At 40.6% G+C, this 20,795-nt stretch overlaps 1 protein-coding gene across 1 annotated transcript; it reads right to left on the bottom strand.

The window, feature by feature from the left end:
- Positions 1–1,187: 1,187 nt before the first annotated feature.
- Positions 1,188–6,213, bottom strand: LOC121761132 (signal recognition particle 9 kDa protein-like). The gene is made up of 4 exons (XM_042156732.1): positions 6,003–6,213; positions 5,844–5,912; positions 4,130–4,223; positions 1,188–1,479 (listed from the first exon to the last, which is right to left on the bottom strand). The coding sequence occupies exons 1-4, from the start codon at positions 6,072–6,074 to the stop codon at positions 1,403–1,405; spliced, it is 312 nt and encodes a 103-aa protein (XP_042012666.1). The 5' UTR covers positions 6,075–6,213; the 3' UTR covers positions 1,188–1,402.
- Between the last annotated feature and the right edge of the window lie 14,582 nt (positions 6,214–20,795).

Here is a 20,795-nt window from a genome sequence, read left to right as displayed (position 1 = left end):
TCTCTACGTCGATGCCGACACTATTGCCGGAAGATGGTTTCCCTTCCGTCGCCTCTGCCTGCTCGTCAACGAGCAATATTGCTGCTCCACGACCTCATCGTCGTTGTTCTTGCCTCGGTCCAGCCCATTGTCATCCTCTCTCCGTCCTCGTCTTCGTCTCCGTCTCCATCTTCCAGCTCCACCATCAATGCCCTCCCTTCTCTCCCTCCTTCTCAATCAATCTTACCCAAATTCATATCTTTCTCTAATCAATTTCTGGAACCTTAACTGTCCGCCGCTGCTCAACAATTCAATCTCTCTCCCCTTTAAATTTTCGCCACGGTGCTGCCTTATGTGTAGAGATGTGTGTGGTTGATTTTTGGCGAGTTGAGGAGATGGAATTTGTGGGAGGTTTTGACTTTTCTCTAAATCCAGACCTATTTGAATCTCTGGCCTTGGAAGTAGTCGGTGATCTCCTCGCCACGCTCCATAGTGATATTCGTGTGTTTCCCCTTTTCGGGGCTTGCTGATCTTGAGGCAGCAGATGATGGGGCTGATTTGGGGGGCCGAGATAGGCAGCAACGTAGATTTCTGGAGCGGAGGCTCCAGTTTTGATTTTTTTTTTAATTTTCTTTCAGTTTTAGTATTAAATTATTATGCATCATTATACTAATTAAGTCAAAAAATCATTAATTGAGTGTTGACCGTCAGAAATTGATAGTTCCGTCAAACAAGACCACTTCGACAACAATTTCAAATGTTTAAAAGTCAATTTTCAAAAAGTGAATATCTTGGACTAAATTCATATTTTGCCCTTATATTTAGGACCAATTTTGACCTTTACTCTTAATATAAATGATTGGAGTAAAATCACTTTTTAATATAACATATACTCAAAAATGGAATTGAATTTGGTGCAAATGGTTAGAAGATGACCTAAGGAGACAAGATAAAATTTTTAGAACTTTCAATAGTACTTAGTACTATAATTTATCTGTTTCAAATTTATTCTTATGATTGCTGCATAAAATTAAAGATTTTATGATAATCTTTAACTTAAGATGCAAACTTGTACTATGAATTTAATGTATTGCGATTTCATTCTTCTTAAAATCGGTTCTAAAAAAACAAACAAATTCATCGGGGCTTTCAACTATTTTTAAGAAGATGAGCGAAGCAGCAGGGGGTAAAGTTTGCGACAACAAAAGTATCAGTGAAATGAAGTTACCAAAGCCATTTCACGCACTGTTATCTTCAATAATAGGAATAAACCAAAATTCTTTGCATCTCACATGAAATAAATCATAACTAAATTAAACCAAAATTCTTTGCATCTCACATGAAATAAATTATAACTAAATTAAACCATGTCTCACAGAATGGTTTCTTACGTTGGGGAGGCAGATGCTGATGAATCGTAATACTATTGCTTCCTTCCCCTTCCTCTCCTTGGTGCCTGTGCTTCAACTTGTTCTTTTCCTCCACCTTCAGTTATGTCGGCTGGAAACAGACACATAATTTTCAAATTATTCTAAGATGAGAATGAATGGAAACAGACAAATAGGATGTGGCAAATTTTACTACAACCTCTTGCTTGCATACCGTTTTTACTACAATCAGAATCCAAATCGCAATTAACACTAAAACTAATGGTATAAACAGAAAACTCTAGCGAGTTCATATTTGTAGCAGCTCTACAGAAAAGCAAAGAGATTAGCGAGAAAGGAGTCTAATTATACTTTTCAATCAGGAACAAGTGTAACATTTTATATTGGGGGTTTTATCATTTTATATTAACAACCCGAACAAGTGAGACTAATTAAGACATCCTGTACTCTCCAACACAAACACAACTAATAAAAGAATAAACTAAAACACTCTCCAATAGTTTCTTCCAAAACGTTGTTCTTTATCCAAAATATTTCAAATAACCTACTATTAATCACAGTACAAACACATTCCAAAATGAAACCCAAAACGGATCACAGATCCATAGTATCTTATACATTTCACAAAAAACATTTTTACTAGAGTAGAGCACAAAATATTAAAACGTAGCAGAAGTTCTGGCACAAAATCGTCTACCTGAAGTGGACTATCAAAGACCTAACTTATACCTTTACCCAATGAATGGTGTCATCCTCAATCTTGATTCCATATTTCTATGTGGCATTTTCCATGAAAATTGACTGTGTTTTCAAAAATAAATTCATTTTTTATTTATTTATAGGTACTATAATCATGTTCCTTGCTAATGCTGAAGGGCTATAGAGAAGGAAGTAGCATCCCAAGACCTGAAAATCACAGGTCTAAGAAAATTTTGAAGATCATTATCTACCGATCTCCATAATAATATTGGATCATAGATTCATAATAGCCTATAACATTAAAAAAATGACGGCAGAGAGTTCCTATAAAATAAAATCCCTCAGTCCCACTTTAGTTGAGTCGTATTCCTTTTTGGATTGTCCACTGTAGCTGAGTCATTTCCTTTTTTGGCAAAAAGCAATACATTTTCCCTCTCTTATTTTACTCTCTTCATCACTCTATCTTTTTCTTTTCTATTTTATTCTCCCTTTACTTACCTCTCTTAAAACCATTTTACTTAAAACATTTTTTCTTAAATCCATGTGCCGAAAAGAAATGACCCTACTATAGAGGGACGGAGGGAGTACCATGGATGAAGGAGATGCCTGCAGACTATTCCTTAAAAGAGTTAGCAGACCGTGGCAACATTCGGTAGGGTTATATCATTGCTTGGATTAAACTAACGGGTAGTTATTTGAAGTTAATGGGAAGTTACATCAAGTAATTATAGTAATTTTTATCTTTAGTTCCTATAGTATATATAGGTCCCTTAAGGTTTGAAAGAATGGGAAGTATTGAGAGTAGTTTATTTTACCGTAGGGCCTCATAAGAGGATTATCATTGTTCATTTCAGTTTACATTCAATGTTCTATCAAATTTCAGTTCATGTGTTTCCCTAATCATGGCTGCTGACCAATATGCTACTTATGTCAACATATTATCGAGAGTATATGATCCGTCCGCCTTTCACTTCATATCATAGGGAGATAACAATTCACTCTATCACACTCTCAGAACGAATGCAAAATTGCTGATTAGGTGACCGGGACCTGTGTGCTTTTTTAATGGATAATCATGTAAAGCTACTAACATAATTTCCAATCTTAACTCTGACTCTACCTCTAAATTCACAATCTACATAAATTGCATACATTTTCTGTCCGGGATTATTATACATTACAGGTATAATGGGCATACCTACGCTCATAATTTATATTAACCTTGTAAAGCTACTTAAATAATTTCCAATACTAACTCTGTCACCACCTCTGAATTCATAATCTACATAAATTGTGTATATTTTCTATCCTGAATCATTAACTCATGTTGCAGGTATGAACGCACCTACACTTAAAAAAACAATTGACAGCAGGAAGTTCCTATATAAGAAATTAATAAAATACTCCCTCCGTCCCAAGTTACTTGAGTCGTATTCCTTTTTGGGTTGTCCAAAGTTACTTGAGTCATTTCTCTTTTTGACTAAAAATAAAACATCTAATCACACCTACTTTATTCTTTCTTTTACTTTACTCTCTCTTTTTGACTAAAAACAAAACATCTAATCACACCTACTTTATTCTTTCTTTTACTTTACTCTCTCTTTTTTCTCTTACTTTATTCCCTCCTCTACTTTATTTAACTAACTAAACACAACTTTCTTAAATTTCGTGCCGTAAAGAAACGCCTCAAGTAACGTGGAACGGAGGGAGTACAAAAGATGAAGGAGATGCCTACAGACTATTCCACAAAAGAGTTAGCAACGATCGTGGCAACATAATTCATTCTATCACACACACTCAAAAGGCACATAAATTGCAGATTAGGAGACCCTCTGTGCCTTTTTAATGGATAATCATGTAAAGCTACTAACATAATTTCCAATCTTAACTCTTACACCACCTCTGAATTCATAATCTACAAAAATTGCGTATGTTTTCTGTCCTGATTTATTAACTTACATTACAGGTATAATGAATGCACCTAAACTCATAGTAATTTATATCAACCCTTATCCCTAGACAAAGGCAGCTAGATGACGGAAAATAATGGGCCAAGACATTACCATCAGGTCCCCGAGCCATCAAAGTAAAGGAGATGTTATTGAACTTCTCCATCTTCTTTGCATCCTGAGCTTGGTCTGTCTTAAATTTGATACACTGAAAGAAAAGAAATAAAGAAATTACTGATCATCGTTCTTGACATAGATTTTCACATTCCACTCAGTAAGTTCTAATCTTAAAATTGTGGTAACAAATACAAGTAGCCAGCCATATTGCATCCTGAGCTTGGTCTGTCTTAAATTTGATACACTGAAAGAAAAGAAATAAAGAAATTACTGATCATCGTTCTTGACATAGATTTTCACATTCCACTCAGTAAGTTCTAATCTTAAAATTGTGGTAACAAATACAAGTAGCCAGCCATATTCAGCTAAATTCTAAAATCTCAAGCATCTTCAAGATTTTTTAGTTGACAAATCTATCAAGTGCAAGGTAAGCTAATTTAGATATGATAATCACACATTCAAACTGAATGCACAACGAGTAAGAAAGATCTTTCACCTTATGGACGGTTTAAGTATATATTATAAGGTAAGGGGATTAGACGATTAGTAAATCTAGACAAAGAAAGAACCCACTCGGAATGATACAACCGACCTCCAAATAACATCACAATCATCTTGCCCTATCAGTGTAATAATCTAGTGCTCGTAAATGGAAACTCGAGTGCAAAAAAAATATGCCAAGTTACTAAGAAAATTGAACACCTACAAAAGGACCCTTAAATAATAAATATACATTAATCAAATAAGATAGCACTCATAAAACGAAATCACCTAATACTTTTCCATCCATGTGCATGACTAAACACTGACCCAATCAGCATGATAGATTCATTCTAACTGCTACTGGAATTTCATGAGCCAACACAATTTTGCATGCTGCATCTAAGGTTCATCTAACCCCTGTCAGGGGGCACTTCTAGTATGAAATGTGCATAGCAAGTGTCCAAACTTCTGGTACAGGCATCTTAGTTAAAGCTGAAGGCTCATCCATTATGAGGTCAGCATATCGAATGTTTGTGGTAAATTACTGGATCACAAGATGATTATAAATTCCATGTAAGATACAGGATTGCATGTTCCAAGAAATAGGTCTGCCTGAGGACCAGAAGCCAGTTTAAATTTTAAAGCAAATGGTAATTTACTTGATCATCTGATTTTTCAAATCTATATATACTTCACCTATGATATAGGTGAGTCTAACAGTCTAAGCACCTGAACGCACTTACAGTTCAATAAGTGATTACAATCTACACAGTACATATTGAATCACATGCAAATAACCAGAAGGCCAGTCACATTTCAAAGGGATGTTAAAAGATCTAAACACCAACTAGATTTTAACGTCCTAAGGACATAGCTGAACATATTTGAAGATCTTTTAAAATTTAAACCCGAAATGTGCCAAGCTGGTTGAAGTTGTACTTTCTCTTAAGGATATAAGTGTGACATAATTGCGAAGTAATGCTGCTGAAGCTTATCCATTATAGTAACTTACAGCTATAAGAACTTCCCCAAACACCTTAATCAATGAATACATCTTCAAGAATAATTTCATCACTCCCAGAAATAGACAGCATATGATATCTCTGGCATGAAATTTTTCTCACCATTCGTTTCACTTTGAATTCAAAAATCGATTACCAGTTGTAAGATTCGCTAGCACCAAAAATTCGAAAACAAACATAAATGTTAAAGTATTCAGAAATTTGACCTCTCTATCATCGGTGACTTTGAGCACCAATTTTCCATCACAATGCCTGTATTTCATAGCATAACGAGTCTGTGGCACCCATTAAAAGGATATCCGTCAGTTAGATATCATGGAATACAAATGATATGAGTGCAGCATAGTTGAGGTGAAGAGAAATACTTTTTCGGGATCGGATCGAAACAATTGGACGGACTTTTCCACGAAATCGTCCCATGATTCAATGTAAACCATGATCAGAAAAGTGAGGATTCAGCTTCTTTCACTCTGTATGTGCAATTAGGGTTTGCAAAACCCAGACGGGGTCAAACGGATCGATCGCCGGGAGAATTATGCGAGGTTTTGGGGAGATTACCGCAGAGAAAATCCGATCCGTGGGGGTAGTCTACAACTAGAATAACAAAAATGTACTCATTTTGTTATTTCTTCCATATATGGGAAAAACGTCACCCTTGTTGGCGTGTTATTAAGTAAAAATGCTATACAATTTCGTCTTATTTTATACAAATACAGTTTAAAGTGTAACACCCCCACTTGGTTGGCGTGTTTAAATAAAAAACGTCATGTGTGTTGGCGTCTTTAAATCATATAATACGCCTACTTGGTTGGCGTGTTTAGAGCATCTCCAATGCACGGATGTCCCACTCGGACATCCACTAGGACTTCCCAAAAGCACCTCCTGTCACGTCACTAGGACTTCACATCAACGTCAACCCCTCGCGTCCAAACCTCTTCGATAATATCGTGCTGAAGTCGAACATGTGCATCTGTTTGCCGCATGTTGGCCGCTCGACCTCTCCATGAGGTACCCTCATATTCACATTCGCGGTGGCCACGCCGTGACTTGGACCTACACCCGTATCATCTTCATTGGTCCACTGAGTCAGTTCTGCAGCTTTATTTTCGACAATCATGTTGTGCATTATAATACATGCGTACATGACATCGCCGATGTTGGGAATATACTACTGCCGTGCAGGACCCTTCACTACCGCCCATCGACTCTGGAGCACACCAAATGTCCGCTCCACATCCTTGCGCGCTGCTTCCTGACGGCTCGCAAAGTATGTCTTCTTTTGTCCGAGCGGATGCTTGATTGTCTTCACAAAGACGGGCCAGTTTGGGTATATCCCATCCGCCAAATAGTATCCGATATTGTGTTGGTTGCCTTTGGCGACGAAACTGATGGCGGGACCAACGCCATTGCACTGATCGTTGAACAGGGGAGACGACTGGAGAACGTTGATGTCGTTGTTCGACCCGACGACTCCAAAATAAGCATGCCATATCCACAGCCGGTAGTCAGCTACAGCTTCAAGGATCCAGCTTCAAGGATCATCGTGAGATGCTTGGCTTTGAAGCCGGTAGTGTACATCCCCTTCCAGGCGGCGGGGCAGTTCTTCCACTCCCAATGCATACAATCTATGCTGTCTAACATCCCAGGGAACCCGTGCATCGACCCATGCATATCTATCAGCCTCTAGTAGTCTTCGGGACTCGGACTCCGAAGAAACCGCTCCCCGAATATCACTCTCACGCCCGCGCAAAAATTCTGGAGACACTCGACGGCTGTCGACTCGCCAATGTAGAGGTACTCGTCGAACATGTCGGCCGCGCCTCCGTACGCCAATTGTCTGATTGCGACAGTGCACTTCTGTAAGGGCGTGAGTCCGGGTTTGCCAACTGCATCCTCCCTGATCCTAAAATACAGGTATCTTCTCTCTAAAGCACCCATGATATGCATAAACAGTGGACGATGCATCCTAAAACGTCGCCGGAATAAGGCATCCCCAAAACGCGGCTGCGGAGCGAAGTAGTCATGATACAACCGAATATGTGCAGCACGCTGGTCACGGGGTATTGTAGTTCGACGACGGATCGGCCGAGGTACCGCCGCTGCTCCCTCTAGTGTAGCAGCCTATCTATCGCACCTTCCACAGCGACCTCCAATTCATCCTCGCTATCACTGTCACTAGCGCCCCCGCCACTACCACCCGCACGACTACTAGCCATTCTAGATATACTTGAAAATAGAGATGTAGAGAGAGAAACTTGTTAACACAAGTGGTGCGAATGAAATGAAGTTCAACGAGCCGTATATATAGAGTTTTTTTATTAAAAAAAATTATAACCCGGACGTCCGCGGCGGACATCCGACCCACGCCACAATGGCGGACGTCCACCCGCCCGTCGCGCGGATATCCGAGGACATCCGACGTCCATACGGGACGTCCGTATCCAACTGTATGTGTTACAATGGCGGACGTCCCGGTCGCCCGTCACGGAAGTCCGACCGGATGTCCGCCATTGGAGATGCTCTTAGTTGAAAAACGCCATCAAGGTTGCCGTTTTTTGTTAAAAATGCCATCCAGGTGGGCGTGTTAGCGTTGAACCAGATATCAGACACTGTCACGACCACATCTCCCTAGTCAAAGAAAGTGTAGCTATATCGCGACTAAAACTTACCGAAACTGTCTCAACTCATCAAGATGCTTAAATCAAAGGAAACATTGTCTGAAATGTGTTGAGGGTACAAATCACACTGAATCAGAGTAGTTATGGAACAATTGTCTTTGCTAAAAGCAAGTTCTAAATTTGCGCAACGGAAGAGTACCAAGACAGATGTAATATGTATGAAGACATACTACACCAGCTATCTTCCTACTTATTTAGCCTTCTGTCCCAACACCTCCTCGGCCTTGACAACGATCAACCTGCACATTAAGGAAAACAATATGCAGGGCTGAGTACTTGATTCACTCAGTGGGCTTATGCTGAAAAACTGTTTTCTTTTAGTTGTCAGCCAAGCTGAGTAAACGCGGGGTTTTTCTGAAAACAAGTCCGCGGTCACTAAAATCTATTATTTCTTTCTGAAAATAGACTGCAGTCTTTTAAACTTCTGATGATATACCATATCTCAATGCGTGAATCGGGAATGTGGCCACATTCCACGATCACTGGGGCGGCCAACCTGGCGCTAGCTCACGGCCCCTGGACCGACCAACCTGGCGCTAGCTCACGGCCCCTGGACCGGCCAACCTGGCGCTAGCTCACGGTCCATATGTGTACACTAGTCCGAGTAGGATTTACTAACCTACTGGGACCCAAATTCGATTTAACTAGGTTGGCATAGCCAACAGATAGACAATCATAAAACAAAACATGGCATGACAACTCATTCAAATAATCATGTTTTCATATAAAACACGCTTTAAAAGAAGGAAAAGAAAGGTCACCTTAATTACTTAAACTCTTGCAAAACGGGTGCTTCCTATCTTGAGATTACGCGTCGAGCGACGACGTTCCTTTACAAAATTTAATATACTTAAATTAGGCTTTAAATAATCACTTGTCTTGCATGTATGCATGCCTAAGCGTGTGCTCTTTTATTTTATCTCTTTCTTTCTAGGACTTAGAGATCTAAATTCTTTAATTAAAACTATGACTATTAAAGTCCGCTTTAATTATTTTTCGAAAAGCTATCCCACACGGCTAAATTTTTCTTTCCTTCCGCGGCTTAGTAATTAAATCCCATTATACTTTGGAACTAATTTTAGAGTATAGCTCCAACTAAAACCATGCCCATCTAGGAAAATGTATTTAATTTCTTAGGCAAAAATCGGCCCAGACTATTTTATTTCCTCATGCCCATTTCCCTTCTCCTTCTATTTTATTTTTAAGTTGAGGCCCAATTTCAGTGGCCCAAAAACCAAATGAGACCACCCCTAGGATCGGCCTCTCTCATTTCTCCTTCTCACAAAGTTACTTCCCCAAATTGAGGGAATCAGATCCCTAATCGGGAATCCGCTCTTCCTCTCAACTAGCCGGAGAATCGCCGACAGGATCTCTCGGCGTATCACTACGCCATTTCTCCCCCTATCACCGTCCGTCGATCAACCTTCCGGCGGCACGCGTTCTTCGGCGGAAGTCGTCGTCTGACGTGCGCTTGCGTCCACGGAGGGAGGTGTCGGCCTTCTTCGTTCCTCTGATTCGAGCTCGGCTTGAATCTCGTCAGCGCCTTGCCAAATGACTCCTCTCCGAGACTTTTTTTCCTCTCTCTCTACAGTCGGTACCCCGACGTCGCCGTTGGCTGCTCATGACGACGACTCCAGCTCTCGGCGTCACGGTCACCATCGCGCTCCCCTCCGTCAACACCTCAGCTCGGCTGGGGTTCCGACATCGAGCTGGAACTCGGCCACGGTTCCCTCAGCCGGCGCCTTTCCGTCGTCACCGCCATCTCTGACAACCCCTAAGCTAAGCCCTCTTTTTATTCTTTACTTAGCTTAGGCTATGGGTTCTATTCGGCAGAAGCTAAGTTCTTACTCTCTCTCTAAGCTCTTTCGGGAGAATTTCTATGTTCAACCGATTGTGTTGTAGTTTGGATTTGGTTGTTGAGTTCCACTACAAATCTATGTTCAACTCATCCATAATCAAGATCTAGGTAGTGTCTCGAGAGTTTGATAGCATATGGTGTTGTTACTGTTCTTTATCTATGGTTTTCATCATGTTGGGTTCTGAAATGATATAATCTTAGCATGCTCGTGGGTAAACATGATACTTATGAGTAACATGAGCTTAGATCTTGGTTGTTGGATGAGTTACCTGCTGAGATTTGCAGTTGGGTTGTAACACGGCCCTTGATCTATGTCTCTCGGTTCCAGCCCTTGGTCTCAGCCTCCCTTTCTCCCTCTCGCTGCCTCGGTCCCTCTCACTCTGGGATTCACTGACTTATGCTGGTGGGGAGGGAAACAAAGGCTGGGGTTATATCCTATATATAGGATGGTGTGTAACTGAAAGCCTGTTAAAGGCTGTGTACTTGGCTGAAAAGGAACACCCAGGCTGTGCCATTCTGGCTGGTCTTCCTGTAAATTACAAGCCGTGTACCCTTGACCTGAGTGAGCCTATGGCTCTCTACTATGCCTCTGATTAGTAACTGAAATTGGTGCTTATGCTGGTACTCTCTTGCTGCACATTCCGGCCGAAAAATTGGCTCTATGTGGCTGATTCTGTGAGGGTAGTACTGGGGTTGTACTCGTGGGTTTAGTGACTTCTGGTTTGATTAAATTCTATAGTGTTTTAACCGTTTTTGGCTTCATGTGCAGGCCTAGTACTTGGTGAGTTAATGGGTTGTTGTCTCTTATTGCAGGTGCACATAGGAGATGGCATTTGTGGCTACTTCTCTCGACCATGGAAGGTCTGAAAACTGACGGTACAAGCTGCTAACTGCAGCCTTGCAGTGTGCAGTTGTTGGAGAAGAGTTTACTGGCTGATCTTGCCCTTCTCGGCCCGGCTTTCTCTCATTTTTTTGAAAGGTACTGATCCTCTTTCCTTTACTGAAACATGGTGTTAGTTGCATTTTGTTTCATGCATTCTAATCCCCTTTCGTGGTTCTTGGCGGGGCTAAGGCTGTAGTGCCGAGGCCGTCTCTCCTCGTGGCCTCACCCTCCCGGCTCGTCTGGGATTTTGGGGCCAAGATGGCTCACGTTGAAGGCCGAGGAAGTTCACTATGAACTCTCGGTTGTAGTAGTTCACTTTGAACCCTCCTTTGTTCCTTTGTTTGTTCAACACATGTACTATTGCTAGTTGTCGGATCTCGTTTCATTTATTCTCATCGTCGGAGGTTGTAAGTTATTAGTTTGAGATTCTGGAAATTGTATTTGTGATCTTTCTCAAGAATTAAAAAAAAATACTCATTCATTCTTTAATAAAATTTCTCGCATTTTATTTCACAACTCTCGAGAATCTAAGTCTCGGCTATTACAGACACAATTCTCCCAAAAACGCGAACCCTAATCATTTTCCCTCCCCAAATGCGAAAACTCTCCCCAAATGCGAAAAACCTTAAGGAAACCCTTGCTTGGGTCGACGCAATCGGCGATTTGAGGGTGAAGATTTCGATTTTGGCTCATTCTTCCAAACATTAGTCTTCCTATTCGGTTAGTATATCTAAATTTTGACCAATATTTGATGGATTTTTATGATAGTATATATTGTAGTGTAATTAATAGAAATATTTGATAGATTGTTATGATATTATATATGTAGTATATCTAATTTTTTTACCAATATTTGATGGATTGTTATGATAGTATATATTTGATGTAATTAATATCTAATTTTTGACTAATTTTTGGCTCACTCTACATAATGATAAATGTAAAAATAATACAAATTTATTTGTGTTTTACATTATTGCAGATAGTATGACGTGGTGTGTCAATTTATATTGGGGTGGAAAGATAATTCCTGGAGCAGTTATTTCATATGATCCTCCTTTTTCAAAAGGGTTCATTATGTTGGATGAAAGTGTTTCCTATGATAAGCTTGTGGAAACAATTTGTGAAATGATTGGGATAAGCATATTTGAAAACAAAGTTCAAATAATATGGAAACGTACTATATGCGTTGGATCTGAAATCACGTTTATAGGTATTCTACTAGAAGAAGTTTGCATACCACTAATGTTCAGTGAGAGTATGGCTACAGAAGGTCAAATTGAATTATTTGTTGAGTATTCGGCAATTACTCAACAAATAAGTCATCATGTCATAAGTTATGATGTTGGTATGTCTACGAGAGCCCAAGAACCAAGTTTCGTTGCAACACAAGATTTTGATGTTGGAGGCGTGCGTTTAGGGGACAGTGACAATTGTCATGTGGTTGATGACATTATAGGTCCTGATAAAGCCGACTTTGTTGATCCACAATCACCTTATGATTCTGAAGATGTAAACAGTGATAGTACAGACTCAGATGGTGATCCGTCTGATGATGAACAATTTGTTGATTCAAGACCATTTATTCCAGTTGGAGAAACATCAGTTGAAGAAACAGTGGTTGGAGAAACAGCAGTTGGAGGAAGAGCAGCCGGAGGAAGAGTAGTTCCACAGTTCCCACAACGTGGAATGAACTATTTTCGCACCTTACCAGGTACATATGATAGCTTTGATCCAAAGAACTTTGAGTCTGCTGATCCCAATATGCATTATTGGAATGAAAAAGATCATAGCAATGTCAGTTTGCATACTAAATTTAGAACGAAGTTGGAATTGAAGACAGCTGTAACTTTTTGCCATTTGGAAAAAAATCCGACAATATACAGTTGCTGAAAGTAAAGGAAAGAGATGACATGCAGTTTGTAAGTGGCCACAAGGAAATCCGAGAGATATGTCATTACCGAAATGTTTGTAGGAGTGTCGAGCAACATTGAGAAAGCATGATGAACACTGGCAAATTAGAGTGTTTAGCACTGTTCATACTTGTATGGGGGATCGTATTTATAATGGGCACGCTAATCTTTCGTCGTCCATGATATAATTGAGTGTTCGACATTAGATAGAAAACGATCCTACCTACAAGGTAAAAGCTATTGTGGCGGATATTGAAAATAGATTTCATGTGAAAATTAGTTACAAGAAAGCATGGTATGCTCGGAGGACAGCTATTGAGCTTGTATGTGGTGGATGAGAGTGGTCATACAAAGTTTTACCGTCTTATTTGAATGAAATGCAAAGACAAAATCGTGGTACAATTGTCGAATGGTTGCATGATGATAGATTAAGCCATGGTATGAACAAGGTATTCAAGTACGTATTTTGGGCTTTTAGACCAGCTGTGGAGGCTTTTCAACTATGCAAACCAGTTTTAACAGTTGATGGAACTCATCTACGTGGACGATGTCGAGGTAAAATTCTTATTGCCGTATTTGATGCTAATAAGAAATGTTTGCTTGTTGCATATGCCATTGTTGATGAGGAAACCAAAGAAAGTTGAAATTGGTTTATGGAACTCATTAGACTTCATGTAGCAAAGCATGAAATATGTGTAATATCTGATAGGCATGTGGGAATCATAGATGCAATGAATTCTCTCATATGGAAAGAAGAACCTAAAGGTCATCACAAGTTTTGCTTGGTACATGTTAAAAAGAATGTTCTGCAGAATCACAAAGGTATCATGGTTAAAAGATTGGTTTGGAAAATGAGTATTGCTACCAAAAATCGCAAGTTTAAGAAAAGACGTCGCTTCCTTCGAGATGTCAACAACGAGGCTTTGCAGTACCTTGATACCGTGGATAAAGAAAAATGGAATTTGGCGTACGACAAACACAAGAGATGGGGTGAGGTGACTACTAATATGGTGGAATCTTACAACAATGTGTTGAGAGGCGCAAGAGAACTCCCAATCAAAGCTTGCATTGATATGACACTTTGGAGGACAATATAATGGTTCAATGAGCAGGCAATTGCATCAAGACAATGTGCGACACAACTTACCCCGTGGACGCATGAAAAGGTGTGCAAAAATGACGCAAAAGGTCAGTTACATAATGTGAGAGCACCAAGCTCAATTCGAGGGATTTATGTGGTTCGAATAAGACGTCGAATTGGGAGAAAGGGTGGTAACAAGTGGAAGGTGTTGTATTTGGAGTCAAACTGCAAATGTCAAAAGTGGCAGATGTGGAGACTTCCGTGTTCACATGCAGCGGCAGTTGCGCGATTTAAAACGACAACATGATATCGCTTGTTAATCCCGTATACCACACAAGTGTTTGGGTACACCAATATTCTGGGGTGTTCAATCCACTTAGACACCCAGATTATTGGGACATGCCTGAATAGACTTTGCAGTGTTCACGAACTCAGTTAATGCATCGAAGTCGTGGTCGATACCTTACAACTAGGATTCCTAATCAGATGGATGTCCGTGAAGCTGACCAGCCACGAGCCCGACGTCGTTGTAAACAATGCCGTCAACCTGGTCACGACAGGCGCAACTGTTCGACTTCTTGATTGTTTAGACTTATGTATTGATTACTATTTGAGAACTATTTGAACTTATGTATTGATTACTATTTGGACTTGTGGTATTTTGTGTGGACTTATGTAGTATTCAATATGTTACATAATGTATTGTATTGTGATGGTGGCTATGTTATATAATATATTGTATTGTGATGGTGGCTTTGTAGGGTATGTTATTGTTAGAAATAAAAAAAGGAGGAAAATGTTTCTGCATTAAACACCAGTCGCGTTGGCGTTTTTCCCAAACATGCCAATGACATCGGCATTTTTCTCTAAAATGCCAACCGTGTAGGCGTGTTTCATAAAAACGCCAACGGGACTGGCGAGTTAATACAGAATGGGTGTATTGCGTTGGTTAAAATCTCAGACGAAACATCAAAGTGTAAAACGCCAACCAAATTGGCGTTTTTCCATAAACACACCAACGAAGTCAGCGTTTTTCCCTAAAACGCCAACCGTGTAGGCGTTTCATAAAAACACCAACGGGACTGGCGAGTCATTACAGAATGAGTGTATTGCGTTGGTTAAAATCTCGGACGAAACATCAAAGTGTAAAACGCCAACTTGGAAGTTGGCATTTTTCCGTAAACACGCCTACTCCATTGGCGTGTTTAGTCAGAATGTTTGCCAAGTTAGCGTTTTTCCGTAAACACGCCTACTCCATTGGTGTGATTAGTCAAAATGTTTGCCTTCCAATTTCAACCAACCGTTTCTACCCCGATCATGCTTATTACAATGCTCAAAACAGAATATTACAATCATTCCCACTTCAAAAATATAAATATGAATAAAAAGAGAGTTGTACAATTATCAAATATAAACATTACAATGTTCAACTCAATAAACAAACAAAAAAGTAGGGAGTTTTTTAGTTCAATCGTCTCGCCTTTTCCGCATAAACAGGCCACGGATTCCCTTCCCGATTCTGGAAGTAGGGAGTCTAGAGGGAGGAGTATCTTGAACAACGACATTCTCTAAATCCACCCCAAAAAGTCATCTTGCACAGAAGACCGAGGTGGAGAATGGTGGACATCACTGAGACCAATATCTTCACCTGTACCACCAGTGTGGCTGACAGAATGACGACCTCGAACTGCAGATCTAAGTGGAGGTGGATGCATAAAATCTTCATCGGAATCATCTACCAAATGAGCATCCATCCTTGAAGATGATGACTCTCCACCAGCAGTTTTCTTCTTTCCACGTCGCTTCCCTTTTTTGCCTCACAGACATGTCAATGTCCAGCTCAGAGCGCTGGGAAGGACGGTAGTCCATCATCTCAGCCTCCCCAAATATCTGCAGACCATCTTCAACCATCCTCGAAATTGTAAACAAATCCGGTCGTCCTGTCATGTCTTGCCCACTTAGAAAGTGGCGTATTTTTTGAAGCGTCTCAATCTACAATTTTCAAAGTTAATTACATTTCATCATATGAATTTAAATAATTAATAGTGTTTCAATTTACCGCGTAGCTATGAGAGGATGCCGTTTCATGGAAGCCCTCTTGAGCATGCACGCCATTTAGTTAAGTACCCCACAGTTATCCGGCGAAACCAATCCATATATTCATCAGTTGCAATAGGCTCATTTGAGTACTCCAGATCAGTCCACACCATGTTGTGCCTATTGTCCCCAATTCTGTTATATTGATTGCGTCTGGTACTCAAACCCGAATTCGGCCCAGATTTGCCACGACGATCCTGTTTCATCAAAATGCAGGAACCGGAACCGTTGACAAGCGGGATATACGGTGGACAATCCCCAAATTGTTGCAACACTCGTTGTGGCAAGTGTGGCTCAACCATATTCCCCAACAAATAAGGGTTCGTGCAAACAGTACAGTAACCGCGACCATACCTATGACGCCAACGTGAGCGAGTCAGATCACGCTCCGATATCATCCCGATCGACAGTCATTCACGTGGAGACGGAGCAAGCCATCATCGATTCTTGATTGAATCCACGAGGTAAATTGGCTAATTCCGTAGTAAGCATGTTTTAGGGATTTCATATGCTAAAGCATGTTTTAATTCAAGTTATGAGCATGATACATGTGATAATTACGCGAATAGAATTTGCCTAAATAATCTGCTAAATAGATCAAATTTATGTGATCGGATCTCTCGCACGCTTCCGCTGCCAACCCCTTCAATTGGTATCAGAGCCAGTCTTTGGCTCTGATGATTTGGATTTAAATTTCGCGAAATTCATGTATGCATGTATTATTTGATTGCGAAGCATGTTCTTGGTGTTTTGTTTAATTTATATGCATGATGAACTCAAGAACTATCGAATCAAAGAACTTGAATTGCTCGATCGTACGAGACGTGCAATCTGTCGGCACTCGCGCCGAGACGGATTATACCACGCGCGATCGAGGTAGGGTAGTCGAGACAGTGGGAGCCAGGGAACCGCGATCACGGGGCGACGTACAGACGAGTATGGGCTCGTGCACGCCGCTGGCTGAGACCGCACGCCCCAGACGGAGCTCGCGTCGAGATCGACACGGCGGAAGGCGTGGCACGACAGTTCGACCGAGAACATGCCGAGGTGCTGAGCCACCAGGCCGAGAACCCTAGGCGGAAGGGTTGAGACGGATGGCGGCGCTGGCCGAGAGCAGCTGCGCTGTTGCGCGAGCCGCTGGCCGAGAGCGCGCGCCACCCGGCGCATCGAAGATGCCGAGACAGGCGGTCGGAGCTGGCCGAGAGCAGGCGCGCCACCATGCGCTCTGCTGGCCGAGAGCTCGAGCTGCCTGATGGAACGCTGGGCCGAGACGCGTCGGCACCTGACGGTCGATACGACCGAGACGGGTGCTCGCCGCTGGCCGAGACGGAGACGACACCCGATTACTCGACGGGCCGAGACGCTGGTGCGCCACCTGCGCGCTGGTGGCTGTGACGCTGCGTGCGTCGTGGTCTGATGAAGAACTCGTCGGATTTTCGTCGTTCATCGTTCGTGCGAACCTCGTACGATGAGATAACGATTAAGGATTATTTAATGATTATTTAATTATTTTATTAAAAGATATCATTAAAATATTATTATTTAATGAAAATAAAATCTTTTTTGAAGATTTAGCTATATTTTAGGAATATTTTTATTATTATCTATATCTATGGAATAAATAATTTTATTTTATTTCTAGATGATATGGATGAGAATAATTTAATAGTTTCCTAATATTTATATAGATTTTAGGAATATATTTATTATTATCTATATCTATTGAAATAAAAAATATTATTTTATTCCTAGATGATGTGGATGAGAATAATATAATAGTTTCCTAATAATTATATATCTAGAATCCTAATAAGGATATATATGTATGAATACATTAAATAATAAATCTTCTCTTCCTAATCTTAAACATGGAAATAATTGAATTTAATTTTTCATGTCTTATTAAGAATTAAATAATTTAATTATTTTAGATATATCTTATAGTAGACATGAATAAGAATTAAATACTGGAACATTATTTTCTTAATGGAAGACGCCAACTATAAATAAAGATTAAATTATCCAGCATATTAAATACCAACAGAATTTAATTAAGCCTTAATCTGCCTCAAGGCTAAGGATAATTGAATAAAAACCATAACCCAAAATATCTAAGCTATAATTACGAACTCAACGTTTGTATATGGTCTCCACCAATTGGTTTGTAATTTATGAAGCTGTTTCCAATATTATCGCCACCTGCACTGTGGGGACAATAATCCTAGGAAATAGCGAGTTCATAAGGCGGACTTCTTAAATATAAATAGTATGAACTAGAATGTGGTTTCCGATATTATCGCCACCTGCACTGTGGGGACAATAATCCTAAGAAACTACGAGATTCAGAAGTTCACACATAATTTATGGGATAGCTTGATCTTGTTAGCAGCGCATGAGCATTGTTATGGGAGTGTGTTGTAGAAATGAGATTCTGTAATGCTAAATTCGGTGGTCTTGCTTAGGCAACATTAGGCGGCCATGCCACTCTGTGGTCTCTGGACTATTCGTCGGTGTTGTGACCAGTAAAAATTGTAAGATTTTAATGCGTATTAACTTCCTCTGGAGGATACAAAATTTTAATTTTACTGTTGTAAGATTTTGAAAAGTTTTATGGTTAATCTAATCAAACTTCTTACAAAAGTTTATGACAAAAGGTAAATATTATGTTTTGCAGTGCAAATCAAATCGTCAATATGTCGTTCAATCCTCTTTCTGCAATACTTAAAGAAAATAAACTCGAGGGCCAAAATTACATAGAATGGAAACAAAATTTAGACATCGTTCTCACAGCAGGTGAGTATATCTTTGTACTCACAACCCCGCGATCTCCAGTGCCTCCAGCTAACGCTGCGGTAGGAGTCAGAGATGCACACAGACGGTGGCATAAGGCGAATGAGATGGCTAAGTGCTATATGTTGGCATTTATGTCATCAGTACTCAAGCATCGGCATTCAGCCATGGAAACTGCCGCTGAGATTATGCAGAATCTCAAGAATCTTTTTGGTACTCAGAATCGAACGGCTAAGTCTCAAGCCTTTCGGAGTATCATGTCGAAGACTATGAAGGAAGGCTCGTCTGTGAGGGACCATGTCCTCGAGATGATGGGCCACCTCAACCAAATTGAGGTCTTGGGAGGGACGATCGATCCCGAGTCCCAGGTGACTATTATCCTTCAAAGTCTTCCCCCTAGCTTCCAGCAGTTCAAGCTCAACTTTGAGATGAACAAAAGGAACTACACCTTGGCAGAGCTGTTGACTGAACTTCAGTCGGCAGAGAACCTTATGGTCCAGGCTAAGGCGGCCATGATGACTTTGGCGCCTCGTTCCTCTGGCTTCAAGCCTAGCGCAGGAAAAAGGTAGGCACCGAACTCAGGACCGGCCAAGATAGCTAAGGGAAAGAAGAAGAAGAGGGCAAACAAGAAGCTCATGGGGAAGTGTTTCAAGTGCGGAGAGAAGGGGCATTGGAAGCCAGATTGTCCTAAAAGGGCAAGGCTACAGGTATGCACCAAGCTTTAGTAGCCGAGTTATGTTTGGCTTCGAAGTCTACTTGCACTTGGATTATTGACACTGGCGCCACTGATCATATTTGTTTTGATCCTGACTTAATGCAGGTGACAAGACGGCTACGTGATCGTGAGATCGAGGTCCAGCTGGGCGACGCTACAAAAGTGGCGGCCGTAGCAGTGGGAGACATATATTTGCGTTTTAGTAGTGATAGATTTTTTATTTTGAAGAATGTTTTGTTGATACCTTCTTTTAGAATAAACTTAATTTCAGTTTCTAAATTGGTTTTTGATGGATATTCGATTTCTTTTAATGACAAATGCGTTATTAAGAAAGATGGTCTTATATCTGTCGTGGTATCATGGAAAACAATCTGTACACAATCACGTCTACACAGTTTAATAATCGCAAATCAGAACTCAATACAACATCAAAAATTTCAAAGAAACGAAAGGAAACTTCAAGTTCAATGAACGAAATATACTTATGACACCTTAGACTTGGTCATGCCAATGAAAGGAGGATCCATTCTCTTGTTCAACAAGATCTTATTAAAGATCTAGAGGAGGAACCTTTTCATAAGTGTGAGTCATGCTTAGAAGGCAAGATGACCAAGAGGCCTTTTCAGGCTAAGGGCAATAGGGCCAAGGAAGTACTTGAACTCGTTCATTCCGATGTAAGTGGACCAATGTCTACTGAGGCAAGAGGTGGTTTTTTATACTTCATCACATTTATTGATGACTTCTCGAATATTGGATACGTCTATTTGATGCGCCACAAGTCAGAGTCTTTTGATAAGTTCAAGGACTTTAAGACTCTTGTGGAGAAGTATCATGGTAAGAGTATCAAAAGCCTACGATCTGATCGTGGAGGCGAGTACCTTAATGCTGAGTTTTTGGACTACTTGTCGGAGTCGGAAATTGAATCCCAACTGACTGCGCCGGGCACGCCCCAGCAGAACGGCATGGCTGAAAGAAGGAACAGGACCTTATTGAACATGGTCCGATCGATGATGAGTTATGCACGGCTACCTACTTCGTTTTGGGGACATGCCTTGCTTTCTGCAAGCCATATTTTAGACAATTTACCGTCAAAATCCGTACCTACTACTCCTTATGAGTTGTGGACTGGGCGCAAGGAACACA

The sequence above is a fragment of the Salvia splendens genome, chromosome 13, assembly GCF_004379255.2.
Source record: "Salvia splendens isolate huo1 chromosome 13, SspV2, whole genome shotgun sequence".
Classification (NCBI taxonomy): Eukaryota; Viridiplantae; Streptophyta; class Magnoliopsida; order Lamiales; family Lamiaceae; genus Salvia; species Salvia splendens.
This window is presented reverse-complemented; position numbering and strand designations above follow the sequence as displayed.

Excerpts from the sequence above, each read along its gene's own strand:
- LOC121761132 (XM_042156732.1), bottom strand. The coding sequence starts at position 6,074 with ATGGTTTACATTGAATCATGGGACGATTTCGTGGAAAAGTCCGTCCAA. Across the intron at positions 4,224-5,843 it reads AAGTCACCGATGATAGAGAG|TGTATCAAATTTAAGACAGA; the intron begins GTCAAATTTCTG and ends CTTTTCTTTCAG. Across the intron at positions 1,480-4,129 it reads GATGGCTCGGGGACCTGATG|CCGACATAACTGAAGGTGGA; the intron begins GTAATGTCTTGG and ends GTCTGTTTCCAG.